Source organism: Camelus ferus, chromosome 2 (assembly GCF_009834535.1).
Source record: "Camelus ferus isolate YT-003-E chromosome 2, BCGSAC_Cfer_1.0, whole genome shotgun sequence".
In the NCBI taxonomy this organism is placed as follows: domain Eukaryota; kingdom Metazoa; phylum Chordata; class Mammalia; order Artiodactyla; family Camelidae; genus Camelus; species Camelus ferus.
In genome coordinates, this window is record NC_045697.1 from 74,368,565 (window position 1) to 74,393,655 (window position 25,091).

The window sequence follows — 25,091 nt, forward strand, 5'->3', positions numbered from 1 at the left end:
TTTTTTATTCTAAAACATTTCAGTTTGGTCTTGTGGGCAACTTGGAAGATATTGTGAACTTTTTTTTTTTAAACTAAATTCCAGGGTAAAGAAATGTTTACTTTGTGTGGTGTAAATATCATTTGAATGAAATGAAAATATATGTGTTCAATTAACTCTGGTATCTGGTATTCTGAAGTCAAAACGTTTTATTCATCTTAGAGAAAAAAATAGCAAGAATAAGAAGGTTTTAAAATTTCCATTGTTCACTGTATCTAAGCTCTTTTATAAACAAAGTTTTGATTTGGCAAATAATACGGCTATACTTTCTTCAACTTTTGTTTTTCAACTCTGCATCTTGCTTAAATACTTTTTAGTTATATATATTTTTTTAAGATGTTCTGGAATTCGATTTGGAAGGGTGAAGGTGCATGCTGTATTTGTCAGTATCTGCAGTACTGTAGCATGAAAGAATGTCCCAATCTATTTTCATTTTTTCCCTCCTGGATAATCCGATTTTACAACAGATTGATTGCTCAGCCTTCCCATGTCACTTTCCTATAAAATTTTAAAGGTTGCTACAGTCCCAGGTGAGGAAATTGTCTCTTTCTGGAAAGGGTGACACTCGAAGGTCAATTCATTAAACAGAGTGACTTATAAGACCTCCAGATAATGCCTTGGTGATATATTCCAAAATATTGAAGTTCAGAACTTAAATTGATCCTTTTTTTTTTTAATTGGTAAGCCTGCTCTTGGAAACTTTACTTAGAGGAAAAGTGAAGTAAAATGCATTTGATGACTGAAGAATTCACTTTTTTCCCCCTAAGATAAAATTGTTAGGGACATCCCTCATTTCCCTGCTAGAAAGCACCTTGTTCTCATTTCCTTGAACTCTCACAAGTAAAAAAAAAAAAAAAAAAGAGGAAGAAAATATAAAAGGACCAGCCGTCAGATTCTGAAATCACATTCAAAGTCATCTGTTTAAGAAATGGCAGATCACTTTGGAAAGAAGACTGAACCTGAAGTTAGAAATCCTTGTTATGGAGTCCCACCTTCACCACCTACCAGCTGGGTATCTTTAAGCAAGTGCTAAGTTTGAGCAGCCTCCTCAGTGCAGTGCCCTCATTTGTAAAATAAGGAACATGACATCCACCTGACAACCTGACAACCATGAGGTTAGATGATATGGCAAATGTGCAAGTGCTTAATAAATCACAAAGCATCATATAAACAGAAACTATTATCAATCATTTTAGAAGCTTTAATGAAAGAAATATGAATTTTTGTAACTTAGGGCTTTTTAAATGTCATTAAAATATTTTACAGTGTGGTTAATAAGGTACATTTTTAAGGTCAAATATAATGTTTTTGTTCTGTTTTAAATAAGGTATGGGTTTCTTAAGGACCGAAATCAAGCATTAGACATCCTTGTGTCCCTAACATTGTCTAGAACAGTTCTTTGTAGGTCAAGTTGGTTGGTTGATTTGTTGGTTGCATGATTAATTGAAAATGATATTTATGAGGTGATTTTCCCTCAATTTAGAGGAAATTTCTAGTTAATGATTATTGAATACTCTAACAATGTATATAACAAAACTATCAGACTGAAAATGCCGTCACACTGTTACACTGTTGATGACTTCATAGACTGCACTGTGGGCAGGGCATGGGGGAAAGGAGGAAAAGGTATCAGATGATTAGTAACCACTGTTGCAAGAAGAATACTGTCACACTGAGGTCACCATGGCTAAGAGGATTAGTGATGCTAGCCTGCAACTGGCTTTAAAAAATGTAAATTGGAAGGACTGTTCTAAATTTTTAATATTCCCAAGAAATCATCTTCAAAATTTGAAACAAGTTTTCCCTAACCTAAAGTGTAAACTTGATGTCTCTGCTTAGTTTTGTTCCTCCTCTTAGGGGTTTCTTTAGGAATTTTGTTCCTGCTTTTCTTTGAGCTTTTGATATAGCTTTAAATGGCAGCTTTCTCAGTCCCTCATAAAAGTTTTCAGAACCTTTTCTATCCTCCACCTAAAACACTGCTTCATAGTTGACTTCTTTTACTATATCAACACAGTGTATTTTCAAATACAGTTGAACTTGTTTTCATACTTAGTACCTGCAAAAGTTAACATACTGCCTTGAAATGCAGTTTAAGCCATAATTGCAGAGAAAATTCAATCATTAAACTTTTATTGAGCACCTGTTATGTGCCTGTCAGTCTTCTAATAATCTTTCCACTTAATTGGGCCCATTTATGTAGTTCCAGGAAAAATCATCTGTTATCTATTTCATGGAGACAGAAGCAATTTCAGCTAATGGTTCTTTTTGGGTAGTTGATCTAATCAATAATGCCCAGGAATCATTTTATAATAAGAAAACTTTTTCAATATTTAATAAGGCTATAAAAGATTACTTCTTTGGGGTAGCAACAGAGTTTGAAAAGTAACTTTTTTCTATTTTGTATTTAAAAAAAAAACTGATTACAAAAGTAATACATGTAAATGTACCCAGGAGTGAGCAGTAGGTTTCAGGCAAAGAGAATAAATTTATAAAGCAACTGACTAACCAGATGTGATAATTTCAAGGAACTATCCAATGTTCAGAGAGTTGAATGCTCCACATAATTTTATGAATAATCCTATCTAATTTGAGGATATACTCTATCCATAATAAAAATAATGCAGGCTAGCAGTATAAAAAAATCTTCAGTATGAAATAATATAAAAATAACAAAGCTGTCTATTCAAATAGAACTTGTCTCTAAGGAGCGCTAACATATTAAGTATGAAAGCAAGGCCATGTTTTCCCTACAGCAGAGAGAGGCAAGATAACAAGCAATGCCCTCTCTCTGGCCCTGCCTGTATTTTCAGGTCTATCTTATGCTTTACTACTTCCCCATTGATCCTCATTTTCAAGCACAAGTGAGCAAATTGCAGTTTCCCCGCTAAGTATGCCATTTCATTCTTGGCGTGCTTTCCCCACCCATTCTACCTGGCAGTTTTCTGTTCCTTCTTAAAGACTTAGCTGAAATGCCCTACATCTCTGTAAAATCCTCTGTGATGTCTCAATTAGTTCTTTATCTGCATTGTACATACCTTTGCACATAATAAAAACCTATACCGTCTTCTTAGATACCCTCTCCGTTGCTGAAAGACAATCTTACTCACTTTGAGTTGTGCCCTCAGCATCTAGACAAGAACCGGACATACAGTAGGTGCCCTAGTGACTGTTCCAGCCATGAAAACCATAGCGCCCCTGTGCAACTTGGGCTTCACCGTCCATTGACCTGTAAAACATAAGTGACTATTCATCAGCTTGTCTTAATGTTAATGGAGCCTCTTGAAAACATTAAAATGTGTGGTTGTCACCTTCCTTCTCACCTGCCAAAGGTCCTGTCAGTTCCACCTGTCCATTCAATTGTCTTGTGCCTTTTCTACAGCCTCTCTACTACATCCATCTCTATTGAAGACATTTACTCATGCTTTTTTGATTTTATAGCTTTCCAAACAAAACATGCTTTTAAAATCTCTAAACCACTAGTTTTAGCTTTTTTCTTTGTCTCCATATTTAATTATATTTTTAAAAAATTCACAGAATGTGGTTGGTGTGCTACATTGCAAAGAAGTACTCAGAAAACAAAACAACAACTTAATCTTTTTAAGAAGTCTCATGTGTATCCAAGAGCCCAACCATTTTTCTTTTACCAGTAACATTCACTGTACTTTGTTACTTCAAATGAAGAAAGAAAAAATTAATTTTTGTGCCTGATCTGGAGCAGAATTTACTAGATTGAGCAGGCATCCAGGCTGCCCATGTGCACATTTTCCATCTTTCCTTCCTTCCTTCCTTCCTTCCTTCCTTCCTTCCTTCCTTCCTTCCTTCCTTCCTTCCTTTTCTTCTTTCTTTCTTTCTTTCTTTCTTTCTTTCTTTCTTTCTTTCTTTCTTTCTTTCTTTCTTTCTTTCTTTCTTTCTTCTTTCTTTCTTCTTTCTTTCTTTTCTTTCTTTCTTTTCTTTCTTTCTTTTCTTTCTTTCTTCCTCTCTTCCTCTCTTTCTTTCTCTGTTTCATTTCTGCCTTGTTTGATGCTTTGATCTGACCAAAAATGCTAGTGTTCTCGTGTTCAAATCTGGCTCTTCCTTAGTTTAAAAATTGGTTCCTTTACCCTTGTACTTTCCTTTTGGGCCATGCAAACAACAATTGAAGTTGTCTAAATAATCAGGTTCCTCCTAACTTGGATTAGACAAGGAAAAGACTCCTTTGTAGGAGAATTACATGACAGGACAAATAAAATCATTTGTATTAAAACATTTGATTCTTGGGTTTTGTTTTTCCATGATGACACCTAAAGAACCATCCTTTTTAGTCAAGTTAAACATATATTATACTTTTATACTTGTAAATGGTGTCTTAGGCACAAGAATATTGGATATAAATAGAAAGTAGGATTTGGTTTTTAAATGAATATTATATCTCAAAATACTGCTTTCTTACCTTGTTCAGTGTGTGTAAGATCCAATTCATGTTTCCAGGAGCTTCATAATATTTCTAAACTAGAACAGGAGGTGGGGATGGTTTGTTAGGTGCAGTTTTCCCATAAAGCATCTGGGCATCATTCTACTGTATTTTTAGCCCAATCTGTGAATATTATGGTCAGCTTAAGAGTTTCATCTCTATTTAAACACAACCCTGAAAAGTACTTCTTTGCCTTCAACCTTTATTTAAGCACAAATTCTTTTTTTTTTTCTTTCAGGACATCCTTGAACCTTTGTTTTCACTGTTTCTATATATAGCCCACATGCTGAATATGATAATGGGCCAATGGGTTTTTTATTCAGTTTTTTTCATAATTACAGATGAATAAAAATTATTATACTCTTTTTCCTCCCTGAGCCCTAAGTTCTGGACAGTACTCTGTGTTGTTGCATCCAGAATTACTATCTATACTCCTCTTGCACCTCTGACAGTCCTTCTCCCTGAATTACATCCTGTACAAAGATCTTTAATGAGAGTGTGTTTGCTAGTTAACTCACTTATTGTGTATCTGAAAAGATCTGTATTATCTCCTCTTCTTAAATTGTGTTTTTTTTCTCTGTACAGTATCTTTCCGTGTCTGACTGTAATTTTGTCTGTTATGCCATTATTTTTTTGGCTTCTGTTGCTGTTGTTGGGAAGTCTGTTAACAGCCTGTTTTGTTCCTTTATAAGTGACTGTTTTTCTCTCTGATTCTTTGGAGAACTTTTTTGGTGTGCTGAATGGCACTGTGAACCTGCCTCCTTGGTGCCTTGATTTCAGACTTCAGCATCCAGAACTGTCGAGGAATAAATTCTGTTGTTTTAAGTTGTCAGGTTTGTGCCATTTGGTTATAGTAGACATAGGAAAGTAATACACCCCACCTGGCAATGAACCTTGACTCGTTGAGGTGCTGGCTGAGAGCAAAGGGGTATGGGACGTCCCCTTGATGGCAGTGAAAAAGGCAGTCAAAAACCAGCTGTAATCATGTGACTGCTGCAGAGATAGGGATTGTAATAATTACGGGTATCTCCTCCTTATTTTGTTATAAATATGTGTATATGTTAAGCAAATATTTTTTATTATTTTATTCCCTTATCAGTTTACATAAGATGTATTAATAATAGTTAACTTTGTATCATGGTCTTTAAGTTGCAGGGTATCAAAGGAGAAGGGTAAAAACCACCTAAGAACTTTGTTCCTCTTCTGAGTTAACATGTTTTTAGTTGTATGCAGGATAATTGTATCACATTAGCAGAAGTGAAGCACAAATTCTTTATATGCAAAGATGCAGGCGTGGCAAGAAAAACAGATCTTCAACATTTGCTTTTGAAACAGACCTATGAAAGTTAGTTAATTGTAGATATCTAGTAGAAATATGGTACAGATGGTCCATTAAATAAATTTTATTTTTGTATCTCCTTGTTCTTAACAAAAGATAATTCCTTTTGACTTTTGTTTTTTAATGAAAATCTTTTGGTTAAGAATTGCTAAGAAATCCACAGACAGAACAAAGACAATAATGCTGGTGCCCATTTCTTGCCTCTTGGCGGCTCCATTTAGTAACAGCATCTGTGACACTAGCTCTCCCAAGCGCCTGAAAGTGCTTTTCCATTTTTGCCTTCTGAACCCCACCCCCTCCTCCTCTTTCTTGTTCCTCTTCCTCCAAATCAAAACTGCATTGCCATTAAAAAAATAATAATAATGAGGTGGATTTATGACTGGAGGGATAGAGGTATGGATAGATGGAAGTATGATAAGCCAAGTCTAGTAAGTTGTTAATGGTAGAATCTTGGTGGAGGATATAGAGTCATGTACTGAATCTTAATTCTTTCAGCTTTGCCATGTGTTTGAAAATTGTCATAATAAAATCTCTTAGTAGTGGTTATCCACAGAGGATGGGATGACAGAAGCTTTCACCAACTCTGTGTTTAAATTTTTTTGCAATTATATAATTAAAGAAAAATGAAAATAATTCTTTTTAAAGCTACATGAAACTGTCTTCACCAATGACATCACCAAACTATTGATTGAATTACTTTTCATGTTTGAAATTTACATTAGGCCATGCTAAATAATTAAGAATATTTACAATGACTCAGCTGTCTGAAGATGACCACATTATTACAGTAAGAAACTGGTTAAATAAGCTGGATATAGATAGTTAATAAAATATTGTGCAGCCATTAAAACTTAGAGAAACAAATGCATTGACATGGAAAAATTTATAATATAATGTTTCCTATGCTGTCTAGAAAATTATGCACTTACAGGTATGACTGGAAGTACATAGATACAAAAATATTACCTCTGAATTATGAGATGATGAAGTTTTTCTCTCATAAGATCTTTTTAAATCCATATTTTCTATTTTTTCCTTAGAGTTTCTGAATGTTTTTATTTTAGTAGCATAAGAAAGAAGAAAAACAGAAAAGACAAAAGCCATGCTATTTTCCGGTGACAGTGGAGCAGGGAAACTTTGGTATCTGTAAATAACTTTTGATCAAGCCAAAAAGCTGATATGTGTTTTTCCTTTTATCTGTATCACTGAAAGCTACTCTCTTACATTTTCTTAATCTTGTTCTTAGAAACAGTGCATTTGAAATATGTAAAAAACAAATAATTTTATTCATTCTTCCAAAACTATTTTAGTGGACTTGACTGGTAGCTTTTGAAAAGAAAGTTAAGATGTTTTCATGCTGCTAGGCCCAAGGCATTTTGTACTTGGAAGTCTCCTGTCTTTAATCTCTAATTGCATTAAATTTCTGAGTCTGACTCATGAGGAAAGGAAGCTTCAAAGAAGAAATAAGAAAATCTAATTTATTTCTAAATATAATAAACATGGATATATTTCAGACAGTATGATACCTATGTTCCAAGTGTCCTAACCAGAAAAATTAAGAGTTCAAGGAAGTGCCAGTTAAATAATAAAAATGGTTTTCTTATCATGGATCGCTTTTCTCCAAGGAGATTTAAGCACTGGGCTGAAATTAGGTAATCTTTACACTGTGTCTCTGAGAGGGTTAGAAGGAAGGGACTATTACTATTAATTTTTATCCACCAGTAACATTTATTAACACTTACTTTGTTTATGACCCTGAAGTTAATGTTTCACTTATTGTTTCCTCTCTTTCAAAGACCATTTTTTCATAGATTTTTCTGTCAATGGCTGTGGAAAGGAAAGTTGGCCAGGAATTAAAGTAAAAATAAATAAAAACAAAGTTCATCTCTGGGTTCTAGTTCTCTGGTCTTTTCACAGTGGATTATATGGAATGTGTGATTCACTTACATATGTACCCCTCTTCCTGTGTGCTGCTAGTCCATTCTGTGCTACGAGTGCCTTCAAGTCCCTCACAAGACATGACGTTTCATTGTCTGCATCTCTTGTCTCCCCAGGTAAAATGTCCAGTGATCGAGCTTTGCGGAAGCAGCAACAGCTAAACAACCTCATCTATGTGGTGACAAATCAGGCCAGACCTGGTGACAGAATTGTGGATTTCTGCAGCGGTGGGGTATTATATCTCTCCTTTATACTCTTTAGCCTTTCCCAGACTATGTGATTTGACTACACTACCCTCACAGTCATGTTTTTATTTGGCTAGATTGTTGTCTCAGAATCAACAAAAGCCTCAGAGACCAAAGTTACCTTGTTTCTTTTTTTACCTTTTTCAGGGCCATGTTGGGATTGTTCTTGCTTACATGCTGCCATCATGCCAGGTAAATTCCGAGTAACATATGGAGGGAAACATTGGAAAACTACATAGTTCAGTTAGCTGCGTCTGGCTTATTCCTCCTCTTCGAGTTTGTAATCATTCACCCAGGTCAAATACATGGCATAGCCATTTCCTTTTTCCTCTGAACTAAACTTCTAAGATTCAGAATCTTAGGGGAAAAAAAGTAGTTAGGACCACAATACAGTTTTTTATATTTTTAAATAATTTTAAAAAGAAATAATTATTCCACTGTTAAATAAAGTAATTAGTGAGGAAACAAGTTTAATTGTCAACATAGTTTTATACGGGAAATACCAGCTTCAGAAACTTGTTTAACCCATTCTTTGGGAGCTTGATTTTCATCCGTTGTATCAGACTTGTAACAACAAAATTTTTTTAAAGAAAAAGATAAACCCCAAATCTGCCACCCTGATCAGATCCTTTTCTCCCCCTGTTCTCATTAAGCCATCATTCATGAGGATGCCTAGTGCTGCAAATTCTAAAAATGCAAATACATTTTCAGTCACTTGCTTTCACTCAATATTATATTATAAATATTTTCCCTGTTGCACATAGTTTTAAATAGCCTCATTAAAATATCACTAAAATATGATTTCATAATATTTTTAAGTAAATGTAGCATAATTTATACAATCTTTGCCAACATTTGTTAGAAGTTTGTGCTGGTTTTAGTCTTCTGTCATATTTAATCATTTCCTCACAGTGGCTGTCTTTCAGAATAAAAGTCCAGAATTTGATGTCATTTTTTTCAAAATACAAGCTGAACTGGGGCAGATTCTTTGCTTGCAAACTCTCTGGAAGTTACAAAATAATTACAGTGATTATTCTCGGAAGAAAAAAATGTGGAAGAACTCATAGACTGGCCAGAATGACATGTAACAGAATGGTGGAAAATGGGCAGATATTATTCTTTATCTTTCTTAGAAAATAAATAGCAAAATAAAGAATACTAGGAGAAACAGGCAGATGTCTGTTTTATCACTAAGGAAAACAACAACTTCATGTTGGAGTAAGAGGAAGAAAGCTCACAGAGCAGAATCCAGGAGATGTAGAGGCAGGGATATGGTGTCTTTTTTTTTTTCCCTTCCTAACTAATGGTTCTGGGAACTTAGAGATGTTAACTGGAAAAGGGAAGTTTTAGCTAGAATAAAAGCTGGAAAACCTTTGATATCCCAAGTTTTTTATACAAAGGGATCCAGGGCTTTTCCATAAGGATAAGCATAAGGACAAAATAAGGACTGAACCAGGAAAGATAGAGATGAAAAGTGATTTAATTCTGCCCACCATTCTCCATCCTAACCAGTGATGGTCTCCCACCTTCCTTGGCCTGGATGACTATTAGAAATTCTTGGGGAGAGGGCATGTGCTTAGCATGCACAAGGTCCTGGGTTCAATCCCCCATACCTCCATAATTAATTAATTTTAAAAATTTAATTACTTTCCCCCTAAAAAAATTTAAAAAAAAAAGAAATTCCTAACTGCTTGCCCCGCCTTCTGCCTCACCCCCAGCAATCCATACTGTACACTGCAGCAGTTTAACCTTCTTTTATCACCCATAATCTGGATCCTGGTACCTCTCCAGCCTCATTTCTGCCCTCTACACCCTGTCTCTCCATCCCCACCATCACCATCACACCAGCTACACCAATTTATCCGTTCTTAAAACACACCAGATCTTTCTCACCTTGGGCCTTTGGGCATGTTTCTCTCTCTGCCTAAAGCACTTGTTCATTCGCCAGGCTACTTTCTATTCATTTTTCAGGCCTCAGTTAATATGTTACTCTTTCATAGTAAATGACTAAAGCCTCCCTTAGTCATCAAGGCTGAGTTCTCTGATAACACATTATATGTCTTTCATTAAACACTTATCACTCACTGTATTATAATTGCCTGTTATATCACTACATCGGTAAGCGTTAGGGTTCAAGGGCCTTGTTCATTTTTGTACCATATTGTCTGGCATACTTCCTGACACAGGATAAGGATCAATATAATATCATCTATGTTATTAAAGCTATTAAATACAGTCATAATACTTTGCCATAATGTCTAAATTATGTTACTAAATATGCCATTATTTCCCGGGTGAAATCTAGGTTACGTTAATAGAAAACAAGGAATTATCATTAATTCATGCTAAGAAGAGAAGTGACGAACTAGGTTTAAGCAATATTTGGTTCATTCAAGCAAATATGGAGTATTTTACAGGGATGTTTAATATTGGGGTAAGTAATCAAGCAATTTCAATTTCCTTAATTACTGAATAAGAAAAATGATATGCCTTAGAGTAAATAAAGGAGGTAAATTTATATTTTTGCTAAACAAGGAATTTATAACTTTTGTTTTCTACTGTCTATAAAGTATAGCATATTAATGAATATTACTGTATTCATAGCACTTCATCATTACATGGTAAGGACAATATTTGTTCCTCTACCAGATAAGAACCTGATTTTCTTCACTGCAGAATACCCAGTGCCCAAAACAATGTTTGACACATAGCAAGTACTTAAAAATAGTTATTAATTGAATGATTTATTGAGTGAATTCTAATGAAGATGACTTCCCTTGGTTTATTCCGTATTTTTAGAAGATAATGAAAGAAAAGAAAAAGAGACTATAATAGAAAAAAACAACTTGTTAATAACCTGTAAAAACTAGAGTTGCTTTTAGGTAATACTTTCTTTAGCAAGAATTTGAGATCTACATGTATTTTTTGCTTCTAGTTGCTAAATATATATTATATGTAAATATAATATATTCCAGTATATTGGTGATGTTTCTGAAACCTTCAGATTAAATTGTTATTGTTTGATATTACTAAAAAGACCAAAGATAATGTGATTCTGTCAGCTCATTTAAACCCAGAGTTACATGCTGTGGTGGAACTTTAGCATTGCTGCTGTTCTTGTATTTGTTTCAAATGATTTTTATAAGACTTATTTCTATAAGACTAAATGCTCAAAATAGAAAAATACATAGTAACATAAAAAAGAATCACCAGGATTTCTGCTAGTGAGAGATAAATACTGTTAAAACCCTTTGGTCTTTATATATTTATACACACAAACAAATGCATATTTACATATGTTAACATTGTTGAGATCATACTACATCAATCCTGTTTTACCTGAAATTGTCATACTTTCCCTATTCATTGATCATATTTCTTTTTTGTTGTTGTTAGTATATTGTAGTTATTACTATTATGTATATCTTATGCATCATTTAAGACTTTTGGTAACTTTGCCTAATCACTTTCCAGGAAGCTGGTGCTAATTTGCATTCCCAACTGTGTATGTTCATGTAACTTATGCAATGGGCTTGTATAGGTGGAATTCTTGTCTAATTTCAGAAGCTCAGACCTTTTGTCCAATGAAGTTCATTTCTTAAATATCAACAACTGCAAATTTGTGGAGTTTGTTGTCATTTTTACGGCCTAAACATATACAATTTATTTCCTTTGTAGACATGATCTAGATTGATTATCTCAAGCCAAGCTTATAGAAAGAGAAGTAAACTATTAAGAAAACTGTTAGTTAGGATATTCAGGAAAATACAGACATCTGATATAGCAAATTCAAATTAAATATATGTTTATTTGCAGCCTACAGTTTACATAAACGCCAAGGTTAAGGATAAATCTTCTCCCACGAAATGAGCCATTAAACGGATGCCCATGTTACCAATACACCAGGCAGAATGTAATAAGGTGGCAAGATAGTGCTGCCTGTTTACTCACCTCTCAGATCACAAAATTCCCAGCCCGTCAACCATGCATCTCTTTAGCTGCCTGTGACTTAAAGGTGCTAAATCATTCTGGCATATTCTTGTAACTTTCAAGGTCATATAATTCACTAACTCCAGCTAACAATGTATATGTCTTTTGGGAAGTAATATTTCCTCTTATATTTCATAATAATATATCCATAATGGTTTTTTTCTTTCATAATTACCTTTGTCAAGATATATGGAAAATGAATTAAAATTACTTGAAGAATTAAACTGAAATGAGGTTTACTCTCAAGAGTATAATTTGCCTAGGAGGATAATTGAAGTTTTGTCACTAGATAAATCAAACTAAATGCACCAGTGACTCTAACTCTTGTATTAAATAGATTCCAGTGAAAATACTGTAGCTAGAGTGCAAATCAGAATAACCAGGTATTGGAAATGCATTCAAACTCCATAAATTCACATTTTTGTGGTATTTCAAGTAAGGGTTTAGCTAGCATTTATCTTTGCTTAGTAAATGCCTTTTTCTTTCACTATTTTTCTTTAGATATAAAAATTAATGATGTAAACAAGATTTTAAGGGGGGAATTTTAAAGTTTTGAACCAACTATCTTTAGGAACTTTAAACAAACCAATTCTATATAAGAATTGAAATACTAATTATTGGTCTTATCTCTGTTAGTACAACGTATCAGGCAAAAATGAATAGATTTACTGACTTTTGTTAAACTAGTTTGATTTGAAATAATGGGAGAGAACAAATCTAATTATTTTCAGATTTTTCAGCAAGGTCTTCCATTACCCCCACAGGCTATGCTTTCCCCATATAACCAGAATCAATTAGGTAATACTGGGTTCCAAAGAGTTATTTTGTAGTTTCTGATTTACACTGTGCTTATTTGAGAAATATATTTCTTTAGAAATACAGATGTCTAATAAGCTTATAAAAACATTCAAAGTCTGTAGTAACCAAAAGCATTTCAACTTGAATGCTCTTCCATTCTTGCTCTTAATATTTGCAAAGATTTTGAAAATATTATTACTCATTGATTGCAAGACTTCAGTAGGGTGAGGGGGTTAATCATACAGGATCTTTGAAATTTTTCATTTACATGATATTTGTAATGATTTATTAATAACATGAAATGTTATGGTAAACAGAGAAAATAATTAAACATAATGGTTAAGAGTATGGATTTTAACATTGAGTTTAATTTGTGCTAAAGGAAGCCTTAGCTTAGCCATTTACTAGTTGTATGACCTTGGGCAACTTATTTAAACTCATTGATCCTCAGTCTTCTCATCTATGAAATAGGTGTAAAATATCTGGCTCTTAGGATGTTGATACAATGTATGTGAAGCACTTAGCAGATTTCCTAGCATTTAGGAAGTACCATATTAAAAAACTGGGCCTCTTTTTACTCTGTGCAGTGCAATCTCAACCATATGAAAACTGCACTAAAAAGGATTGGAGGAAATTATGCTAATAGGTATTTTTTTCAGGTGGCTGTCTCTATATACTTTGTAATAATATTTTTCTTTATCCAGAATTTTCAAAAATTCCACATTTAACATACTACTATTTTATCATCATAATAATATAAGCAATAAAAATAGAAGAAATAAATATATGTGCTTAATATTTTATAGATAAATACCTGGCTTATTTAACCAAGAAAGGCTAATAGGACCCTAAGGGTTACTACCAGGTATCTAAAAGAATTCTGAAAATAGTGTGTATATATATATACACACACACACACATATGTATATGATTTCTTTCAAAACAAGTATTTGATTATTATAGAAATACCTTTTAATTGACTTACTCTGATTTTGATTATAATGGCTATTAATGTCCTAAGGAAAATATGAAAGTTTTTTCAAAATTAAGAAACATCCAAGAAAGTTTGTTTTTTCCTTCTAGTTTCAATACCTGTAGCTATATGACCCTGAATTGAGTATGTTATGGATTGAATGTTTGTGCCCTTCCCCCACCCTGCCCCATTTAAAAAAAAAATGTATATGTTGAATTCCTAACCCCTAATGTGATGATATTAGGAGGTGGGGCTTTTGAGAGGTAATTAGGTCATGAGCGTGGAGCTCTCCTGAATGGAATCAGTGACTTTATAAGAAGAGAAAAGAGCTTGCTTCCTCGCTCAGCTTTCCATCATGTGATAACTGGCCAACTGCAAACTCACCATCAGAACTGCCAGCACCCTAATCTTGGACTTCCCAGCCTTACAACTGAGAGGAATAAATGTCTGCTGTTTAAGCCACCAAGCTTATGATAATTTTTTAAGAGATATATATCAATTACCATACCCTTAAAGGGTAACTTAGAAGATTGCTTTAAAAGTGGACTTTTTAAGGCTATTTCTTTAAAGAAGTCTATTATTGCCTTCTTGTCTAGTGCAAGATAAATAATTTTTATTATTGTTAAAGCTTACTTTACAAGATTTTACTTTTTAAGACCTAATTTATAATGTGTTATTATTGATACCTATGCTCTCAAACAATATAACAGAAACCTTGTTGTCAAACAGTATTACTGAAAGAGCCATGACTATGGAAAAACACACTTTGCATTAAGAAACAAGAGCTGTGTCAATGCTAAACAACCTGCCCACCAAAATGTTTCAGTTGGATAACTTCAGTAGTAACATAGACTCATCTCAACCAGGTGATGAGGCATTGATTTCTAACAGTATTGGTGAATATTTTCGATTTATCAACATATATCAAGATCTCTAAAAAGTTTATTTTTGAGTTCTGTATTTACTTTTTTATTTTTTATCCATACAATTGTAATATGATTGTTTATGGTTTATCAGTGCTGAGTGCTTAATTACAAGCTCACTTCTAGTTAATGTGTATTAGTGTACAATTAGAAGCAACATATGCAATTGTAGAAGATAATTCAGTAACATTTTTGATGAATGATTTAAATCTTTGTTTTAGAAGCAGAGGAATTTGAGAAATTATATATTCTGCAAACACAATTTTTAAAAAATCTTTAGGATAATGTAGGACTTCCCAGGTGAACACGGCAGATAGAGATATTTCAACTCTCTTCTCCTCAAGAAAGATCAGACCCCCAAATAACAAAGAGAACAAGAACCAGAAAAATCATATTCCATCTTTGATAAAGCAGTGTTCAAGGTTCTGTTACTTGAACTACAGTATTTGAAGACAGAATGAAGACTGAAGAAATAAATTATTGAGTAGAGAAGAGGAAGATCACCCTTAAATGCCTGGTGAGAGGGAGTGTCAGGAGGGCTAGCAGGAAGCAGGTCACTTTGCTCTCGCAGAATCCCAGAAAATTTCAGGACTTCAGGACACCAGACACCTCAGATGAAGGGGATAAGAAGGAGCTGAAATCATGTTTAATTAAAATTTTTATTTAGAGACCCAGATGCCCACCCCCACCTTGTGTAGATAAGTGACTGTTTCCCCCTGATTCCTGCAAGAGACCAGAAGTTTATTCTATAAGAAAAGTATAACAGACTTTCCAAGTATAGGGAAAAAGAGGGCAAGGATGATGTCACACTGAAAATAAGAACTGAGTGCCTTTAATTCCAGAATTCCTTCAGAAGCTAGAATCATCTCTTCAGTCAAAGAGATTATAAGATCCTCCACTACAGAATCAGAACTGTCCGTAGAGAGAACAACTACAAATTCTGTAGCTGTTATTTAAAAAAAAAAAAAAAAAAAAAAAAAGCCAGCTGGCCACCTGATCATCTAATCACGAGGGAAACCCACCAGTCTTCAACCCTTTCACTCAGAACCTCCAATCAACATTTTAATGATTCACTTTTTTATATGAACTGACAGCCAAGGAATATCAAACATGGAAACTTCCAAAATAGAAAAATCCAAAGCAACAAACACGACAAAGTGTCTTATTCAGGAGAGATCAGAGAAGATAGTGCATTAAGGAAACAAGGACAGAATGAAAAAGAAAAAGAAATGAACCATCAGAGAATAAGAAAGAACTTCTTGGAAACTGAAAATATGTTGACCAAAATAAAAAGCAAGTAGAAAATCTAAAAGGTCAAATGTAGATCATCATTTGAAAAAAAAAAAAAAGACAAGAAAAAAAAAAGACATAGAAATAACAACTGAAAGAAGCATTAAAAAAAAAAAATAGAGATTTAGTCCATGAATCCAATACCTCAGTAACAGGAGGACCAGAAAGAGAAAGCAGATAAAATGGTGGGGAGGAAAATATCAAAGAACTAATATAAGACAATGTGTCAGTAATGAAGGTTGTGTTTCTCTTGACTGAAAAAAGCCCACTTGAGAAATGATCTAAAGCAAGAAACACTATTGTGGGGGGAAAAAAGAAGCATCGTGATATAAAGAAGTTCCTAACACTCTCCAGAGAGAAAAAACAAAAAGGTCACGTACAGAAAATTTGGAATCAAAATGCCATCACACTTCTCAGTAGCAACATGGAAGACTAGAAGGCAGTGAAGCAATGCCTTCAAAATTCTAAAGGAAAGTTTCCAACATAAAATTTTACACCTGACCAGTCAATCAATCATGTATGAAAGTAATAAAGAAAATGTCCAGGTCTCAAGAAAATGTACACCAGGAAACTACAAAGAAGACGTGCTTCACCAATACAAGAGAGTAAATAATAAAGAGGGATAAAGTGGTCTCCAACACTGAGCAGGTATTGAGAGTTCCCTGTATGACGGCAAAAGGACCAGAGCTCGGCCGCAGGCCTATAAAGCATTGAGTCCATATTTTAATAAAGGCCAAAAGGCTCAGAAAAGATGTCTTTAGGAAAGAAAAATGGAACTGGCCAATTATTTGACAATTTTCACACAGTGGAAAATAGTACCATAGGGCATTTTACAGGGCTTTTGGGCAGGGAAAGTCTTGGATGTTAAAAAAAAAAAAAATTGTACAGCATACTTATTTCAGCAGTGAACTATATATACAGTTATCTACAAAGCAATAATAATAAAAACAGTGCATGAACACAACTAAAAGAGAATGGGAAAAAGGAAAAGGTATATCAAATATGCAAGAAAAAAACCTCATCTTCCATAACAGAAAATCAATAGATAATGTCTAGTATTTCCAAATCAAGAGAGTAATATACATTTATTGTATAGAAAAACACAGATGGATTTCAGGAAAGAAAACAAATGAGTTGAAAAGCATTAGCTTTGGACACCAGATTTTCCTTTGCGGTGGAGAAGTGTATGTAGACCAAGGGACTCTTTTTATAATTACATGCCTTTTAGCATTATCTGAATTTTAAAGCCAATTACATATAATATAATTGCATGAAAGTTTTTTAAAGAGGGGGAACATGAGTGCGCAACTGGGACCAAGCTTGCTTCTGTTTAAGATATCTGGTTAAGAATACCTCTTTGAGAAGCAAAGGCTCAGAGCATGAATGGGCTGGGGCAAATTTAGAGATCATTCAGTTCAACCTTCTCATGTTATAAACACAGAAGTTGAGGCTCCACCTGGGGAAGACGAACACAGCAAGAAAAAAAAAATTAGATGCATTTCTCTTTGTTGTTTCCTTCCTTTATCACTTCCTTTATGTGTAACCAGCACATATTTCATTCCTCCTTCTCACAAATCAGTGGCAAACCTAAGAGTGATACCCAGAAATTCTTCATTAAAAAAGACAGTCTCTAAGGCCCCTTCTAGCTCCAAGTATGCTGGTCAGTGAAGGCGTGGCATCATATAATGGAAAGCCTGTGAGCTTTGGGGTCAGACCTGGATCCAGAGATTATCTGACCATGGTGACACTGGACATGTTTTTGCAAGAGACAATAAGATCTATTTAAAGTGTTAAATTTCTTTAAAAAAAAAAAAAAAAAAGAATTAAGTGATTAAATCAAGAAAATAAAATCTGTGTAAAGATTTTGACATCTAGCAGATATTGGATACATGCTAGTTCTCTGTGGTGGTGTAATTCCAGAAGATAGTAGGACCAATGAGATGAATAAAATGAGAAGGAGTATACAGTAGTCCCCACCCTGTACCTCTGGTTTTGCTTTCCTCAGTTTCAGTTACCTGAGGTCAACCATGGTCCAAAATTATTGAACGGAAAATTCCAAAGAAAAGAATTCATGGGGCGGAGGGTATAGCTCAAGTGGAAGAGCACATGCTTAGCATGCATGAGGTCCTGGGTTCAATTCCCAGTACTCGCTCTAAACATAAAGAAGTAAATAAACCTAATTATCCCCACCCCAAATAATAAAAATAAAGAAAGAAAAGTAAAGCAAACAATTCATAAGTTTGAAAGTCTGCACTCTCCTGCTCCCGCCAGCCCAGGACATGAATCATCTCTTTGTTATGTGCATCCACCCTGTATACACTCTCCCCCTATACCCAGGAAAAAACACTACAAATGACCCCTGAACAACATGGATTGAACTGCAGGGGTCCACTTATACTTATTTTTTCAATAAATATATACTGCAGTCTACATGATCTGTGGTTGACTGAATCCACAGATGTGGAACCATGGACAAGGAGGGCCAATTATAAAGCTATACTCAGATTTTCAACTGCATGGGGGGGTCGGTGTCCCTAACTTCCACATGGTGTAAAGGTCATCTGTGTTATAGAGTTTGGTACCATCCTTGGTTTCAGGCATCCACTGAGGGTCTTAGAACACATCCTCTGCGGGTAAGCAGAGGCTGTTGTATTTGTATAGAGGAGTTATCTAGAATGGGAGGCCCCAAACCTTCTGAGTTGGGATCCTTAATTTGTTATGTCACCTGAAACAAGTTACTTAACCTCTCTGGGCTTCAATTTCCTCATCTTAAAATAGTACCCACTTAGATATTTGTATACTCATGTTCATAGCAGCACTATTCACAATACCAGAGGTGGAAGCAGCCCAGATGTCCATGGATGGATGAATAGATAAACAAAATGTGGGGGTGGGTGTGTGTGTGTGTGTGTGTGTGTGTATATGTATAGTTGTCCCTTGGGACCCCCTCACATACCAAAATCCAAGGATGCTCTAGTCCCTTATAAAAAAAAATGGCATAATATCTGCATATAACCTATACACATTCTTTTATATACTTTAAATCATCTCTAGATTACTTATAATACCTAATACAATGTAAATATTTTGAAAATAGTTGTAGGTACAATATAAATACTAAGTACCTAGTTGCCGGTGCATGGCAGATTCAAGTTTTGCCTTTTGGAACTTCCTGGAATTTTTTTTAAAATATTTTCAATTTGGTTGAATTGAATTTGCAAGTGCAGAACCTGCAGATTTGGAGAGGTAAGTGTATACAATGGAATGTTATTCAGCCTTTAAAAAGATGAAAATCCTATCAAATGCTACAATATGGATGCAATTTATGGATTATACTAAGTGAAATAAACCAGTCACAAAAAGACAAATAATGTATGATTCCACTTATATGATGTAACTAAAACAGGCACATTCATAGAAACAGAAAGTAGATTAGTGGTTACCAGGGGCTGGGGGGAGGGAGAAAAGGGAAGCTGTTGTTCAGTAGGTTCAGAGTTTCAGTTTTGCAAGGTGAAAAAATTCTGAAGATCTGTTTCACAACAATGTGAGTATACTTAACACTACTGGACTGTATGCTTAAAAATGGTTAAGACTATAAACTTTATGTTCTGGTTTTTTTAACCACAGTAGGTTAAAAAAATTAGTACCTACTTCATAGGGTTGTTGTGTGTTAAACAAGTAAACACATGGAAAGCACTTAGCATATGCACTTATCATTATTCAGTAATATTAAATTTATAGTAGTATTATTATCAGTATCATTCCCTATTTCATGAAAATGCCTTCTATATTTTCCAGTTTTCAAAGTGCATTGGTTATCTACCAAAAGTGATCAGTTAAGCTTTTTTTTTAATATAAGTATTATCAACTCATCAATTTAATGTTTGAAATACTTCAGTCCATTGACATTATTGTTCTCATTGATGCTCAAATATTCCCATCTTTGTTCAGTGGGAGCCTCTTGGGTTGGCTCCTGAGTCTTTTTGACAAGGCTTCAATAGTATTTGATAGTATCCATGGTTTCAGAACAACAAGGTGTTCCAGCTCATCTTATGTATTTCCTACCTCATGTCTGACATCAGCTGTGTCTCCAGAGAGCTCTAAATTCTTTTTAGAGCAAATGCTATTATTTACCACATTCTAAGCACTAAGGATGGTTATTGCTACTGGTTTGGTCTTTGTTTCTAGGCTTTTCTGAGCTAGGCAATACCTTTTTTTTTTTTAAACAAAATCTTCATAGGTTCATACTGATAATTCCAACTTAAATTCTGTACTGTGGGATTTTAACTTAGCCTTACTTATCCATCTCTTATCTCATCTTTCTCTTATGCTAAAAAGAAAAATTTTTTCCTAGTAGCATGTTTCTTAATTTATCTCACAATATACATGTTAGAGTCCTAAAAACAACACAACCGCCAATGATGATTACTGAAAATAGTTTGAGAATTTTTAAACGTTATTTGTCATTCAGTGACACCATCCATGGCCACGTATGGAGACAGTCCTCATTCTTTTTTAGAGCTGCAGAGTAGTCTGTTACATTTATTCCACCAATGCTCTGTCAATGGAAAATTGACTTGTTTCCATTTTGTTGTTATTTCATATATTGCCTCAATGAATAACTGTTTTTTTTTTTATTTCTGCCATGTGTCCTTTGGATAGACTTTTACTAATGAGAACACAAATTCCTAAATTTCTCCTCCAAAGGATTGTAACATTTTTGTATTCCCACCAGCAATATATTTGATGGTGTCTGTTCTCCCACAGCCTAGCCAAATTTTAGGATTTTTGCTACTTTATTGGTGATAAGTAGTATCTTAATAGAATTTCAATGCTGATTTCTCTTATTTCGAACAATATTAAACAATTTCGGTTTAAGGCCTATTTACATATTATTGTTTGTGAATTGTCCAAATCTTTTGCCCATTTTACTGTGAGATCATTGGGCTTTTTCTTTATTTTTAGCAGCTTGTTGTATGTTAGGGATATTGTCCCTTTTGCTATGAATTGCAAATCTTTTTCTCACTTTATCATTTGCGTTTTTACATACAGTTTTTGGTTTTCTGACATATGAAAGTTTTTTTTTTATTTGTACTGTGACATATTCATTAACCTTACCCCTTATTGCATGTGGACTCTCAGACATAGTCAGGAAATTATTTCCCATTCCCCTAGGTTGTGGAGGAATTAATGTATTTTTTTGTTTGTTAATTTGTTTTTGCATGTTAAAGCTCTAATCCATTTGAAATGTATGTGTGGTGAGAGGAAAGGATCTAATTTTATTTTTTATATAGCTATCAGGTTAACTCAACATCACGTATTAAAAAGTCCATTTTCCCCCACATCGTTTGAAGTGTCACCTTTGTTGTATGCTAAATTTCCATATCCAAGTGGTTCCATTGATCTGTATCTCTCTTCATTATTTGCCGGTTATTCTGATCTGCATTTGGTGACAATGGAAATTAGGAGCATGTGATGTGAGAAAACCTTTTAGACCTAATAAAATCTATCCTGTAAATAGTTCTTAGATTTAGTTGTTTAAATGAGGGAAATAAAGTCACTCTTTTGCATGTAACAAAGGGTATGTGAACCTAAGTAAAGGGTGGTTTATAAAAGTAAATTTTCTAAACTTTTCTTTAAGAGCCTTACAAGGGTTTCGTGGGGAAGCAGCCTGATGTGATTAACACATGGTGTCAGGCTCTGGGGTCAGGACCCTGCCTCTCCGGAGCTGCTTTGTTGTGAGCACATTTTTAATTTCCCACAGCCTTAGTTTCCTCAAGTCTAAGTTGGAGATAATAAAATCTTTCAGGGCTGTTGTGAGCATAGAAAGATCTGCGTGCCATCACCCAGCAGAGCTGCCAGCACAGAAAGGGCACTGGGTGAATGTTGGTTCTCTTCTCTCTCCCTCCAGGGGAAAATACATCTAAGTTTTACTATGTAGTTTTCTCCAGCTACTCATGAAAATAAGGGCTGGCCTGATTTTTACCCTGCAAAGCTGATTAAATAAAAGGAGCAGATGAGAAATTAAAGTTCTTCACTATCCAGTAGTTGTTGCTACCTTCACTGGACGGCTGCCTTCCAAAGCTCTGTTTTCAGCGTGAAGCTGGAAAGGTGGTGCACAGCAACCATAGGGATTGTTGACGTCTGTGGAGGTGATGTAAGCCTGGAAGGAGGGAAGAATTCAGGAGCAGGAGGGTTGAGAGCAGGGATCTTGCTTTTCTCTTCTCAGTACAGCATTGTTTTTGGTTTTCCAGTCCAAGGGGAATCTGGCTTACATTACTTCACAACTAGAAATTTTCAGAAAATCTCTTTGGCTTCACCCTAAAAGCGCCTCCCCACCCTAAAGTTGAGAGATTTGTCTGTAGAAAGGACAGTTGTGATCCAATACAGTTTGCCTCTGTCCAGAATGGAATGGCAGTCTGAGCATTTTTCTGATAAAATGCTTCGTCTCTCAAGAACCCCGCATCTGATTTTCTTTCATAGAGTCCTATTTTGCCGTATTTAGCCTAATAATTTTCACAACTGTCAGCTTTAGATTGTAATACAGTATAGATATATTTAAGGCATTGGTTCTAAAAACAGATTTTAAATCATTTTTAGAGTTATTTTTCTTTTCATGAATTATTGAAGCACTAATCATGACTTCAATCCACAATTGTATTCCTTTTTCAATAAACTCATTAAAAGAATTTAATACAATTCATCATTCAGTGTTAAGAACTGTAATTATATGAATATGAAAAGGTGCTACATAAATATGATTTGATCAGTTTTATACAACACTGATTAGATTCTATTCAGACAGAATTTGTGAAAGTGTTTTCATACACACTTTTACTTAATCTTTGCAAAAGCATTGTGATGTGTCAGTATTATTAACCATAGTTTAATCAGTCACCTCAGCCAGAACCAGAACCAGTTTCTGGTTGAAGAGACTGAGGCCCAAAAAAGTTAAATTTTAAGTGGCCCAGGATCACACAGCCAATTAGAGTTCTAGACTTGAAATTCTGATTTCAGTCTACGGTTCTTGACACAAGGCTACAACTGAAATAAATTTTCAATCAGAAAGAGCACTAGTTTAGACATGCGTATATATTGAATTTTCCATATTTAACATCATTTTCCACCAAATGAATTTTATGCTTTGTTTGCAATGTTCCATTTGTAATCTTTCAACCTATTGCTTAATTTTCTTAATTAATATCAATAGCTAATTGTCTTTTGGTACATCCAAATGAGAACTCTAAACTACTATGGAATAATTGGTAACTTGAAACCCTTTAAGGAACAATCCTCACAAAAAGTGTTTGGTTTTGTTTTTGGTTTTTTTTTAATGGCCCGAAGTAGCACTGTTAATTAAGAAAGAACTTCGAGCTAAGATTTGATTTTGTTTTGCAGGTGGCGTTGCATGCTTGTGGAGTGGCAACAGACATGGTGATTGAGCACTGCATCAAAACACGGGCGTCCTTTGTCACGTGCCCATGCTGTTACGGTTTCATTCAGAATACCTCAAAGTTTAATTTTCCAAAAAGGTGAAATGTTGTGTTCTGCCAAAGACATCAATATGGGGATTAAATCCGTACACAAAACTTATTTGATAACAAGTCGCAATGAGATTTCAGTTTGGGGCTCATTTCCACTTTCCACTATGGCAAGTATTGTTTATCAGCTGTATCAGGAAGATACAGCATCTCCTCTATGCCTGCCCTTGATTGTTCTCCTGGATCCAGCTTTTGTTGGAATTTAGAAGCAAGTCTATCTAGGAGTCAGCTGACTGGCAGTCCGGCAGCTTCAGCACTTCTTTGTGTACTTCTAAGCGGAAAGTATCGCCTAGAAGAGGCAGTGGAGTGTAGTGGTTAAGCACCTCAGACCCAGAAGTATTCCACTTCATCAAATATGGCAAACAATGGCCCCTCATTCTTTTGTAAATTGTTTCACCCCAGGCAATTAAACTTTTTGCCTATGTTTTCTCGTCTATAAAAGAGGGGGTTAAAATAGTAACTACCTGAAGGTTTTTATGAGGATCGAATGATATATATGTAAGCCACTTAGAAATGGCACAGAGTAGGCACTCATAAATGTGAGCTGTTGCTCAGTGAAGTAGTAGCAGTAGTAGTTTTAAATTCTGCCCATGGGTGGTGGTGATTAATCTGCAAGCTCAGTGGCCGTTTTTACTTCCTTATCCCACATAGAAGAGGGAGACATTTTAATTCTCATCACTTTAACTCAACCTGGTAGAGGGCCCTTCTTGGTTTATGACATTTCACTCTGATTTATAGTTTTTGAGAATCCAGCTGATCATTTTAATTATAGAATAAATTAAACGTGTTAGTTTTGGAAATCCTATAATGTGTCAAAAAAGACTTCTTGATCATTTGCATCATTGCTTTTAAGAAACCTTAGAAATTTCCATTAGAATTTATACTTAAAGGTTTCTATCTAAGTCGTTTAAAATAACAAAGTAAAAGAATAGCCTTCTCTTTCTTTCATTGTTTTGTTCCTTACTACAATTTGCAACTACTTGAGAGAAAACCAAAGGAACTGTGGAAAAGCAAAAACTAAAATATAATTTGAGGCTTATTCAATACTTGAAATTGTATTTTATTCTAAATCTTCGATAAAATAGATAAAACGTATGTTTTACAACTCATCAAGAAATTGGTTAAGTTTAGCACTATGAAGATTCTTAAGAGTGCTAATTTGAGTTATTCAGCCTGCAGTCTCATTTAACTGATTTTAAAGTCTCAATTTAGTGTCTGTCGACGTTGTCACATCTCTGCAGATTTATTGACATGTGCCCCCTTTGTCATTAGAGGACTACTCCCAGGTCACTACCCCTCTGCCCTAATCACACTAGGGCCAGATACCAGACAACTAGGGACAGCCCCTGTGCTCCAGAACCTATGACATTATTCAAACTAGCCAGTCCTCAGCTTGCTCACCCTGGCTTACCGTTCCTTCCCATGGAATCCATAATAGAGGCTCTCGTCTGTGTTTTACTCCATTGCCTCTGCCTCATGACTGACCCTGGTGCTTCCCCACGTGACCCTGCATGACATGACTTGCCCCCTCTTCTTGGGAACTATGAGTAACAGACTTTCTTTTC

The 25,091-nt window shown here is 34.8% G+C and overlaps 1 protein-coding gene and 1 long non-coding RNA gene across 4 annotated transcripts in view; one reads left to right on the forward strand and one right to left on the reverse strand.

Annotated features, from left to right (window-relative positions):
• The window catches only part of GSTCD (glutathione S-transferase C-terminal domain containing), a 108,403-nt gene that overhangs the window by 74,024 nt on the left and 9,288 nt on the right, over positions 1–25,091 (forward strand). For 2 of the 3 annotated variants that reach the window (XM_032461142.1, XM_032461137.1), the window contains 4 exons: positions 7,883–7,998; positions 8,159–8,203; positions 10,317–10,445; positions 23,384–23,517. In XM_032461142.1, coding sequence (XP_032317033.1) covers positions 7,883–7,998; positions 8,159–8,203; positions 10,317–10,445; positions 23,384–23,517 — 424 coding nt within the window. Of the gene's footprint in view, positions 1–7,882; positions 7,999–8,158; positions 8,204–10,316; positions 10,446–11,485; positions 17,806–23,383; positions 23,518–25,091 lie in introns of those variants that run through there. The other variant, XM_032461144.1, reaches the window with a different exon arrangement.
• LOC116657776 lies at positions 1,359–10,294 on the reverse strand. Its single transcript, XR_004312911.1, has 3 exons — positions 9,905–10,294; positions 8,150–8,368; positions 1,359–4,527 (listed from the first exon to the last, which is right to left on the reverse strand). It is a non-coding gene; the product is annotated as an uncharacterized LOC116657776 (long non-coding RNA).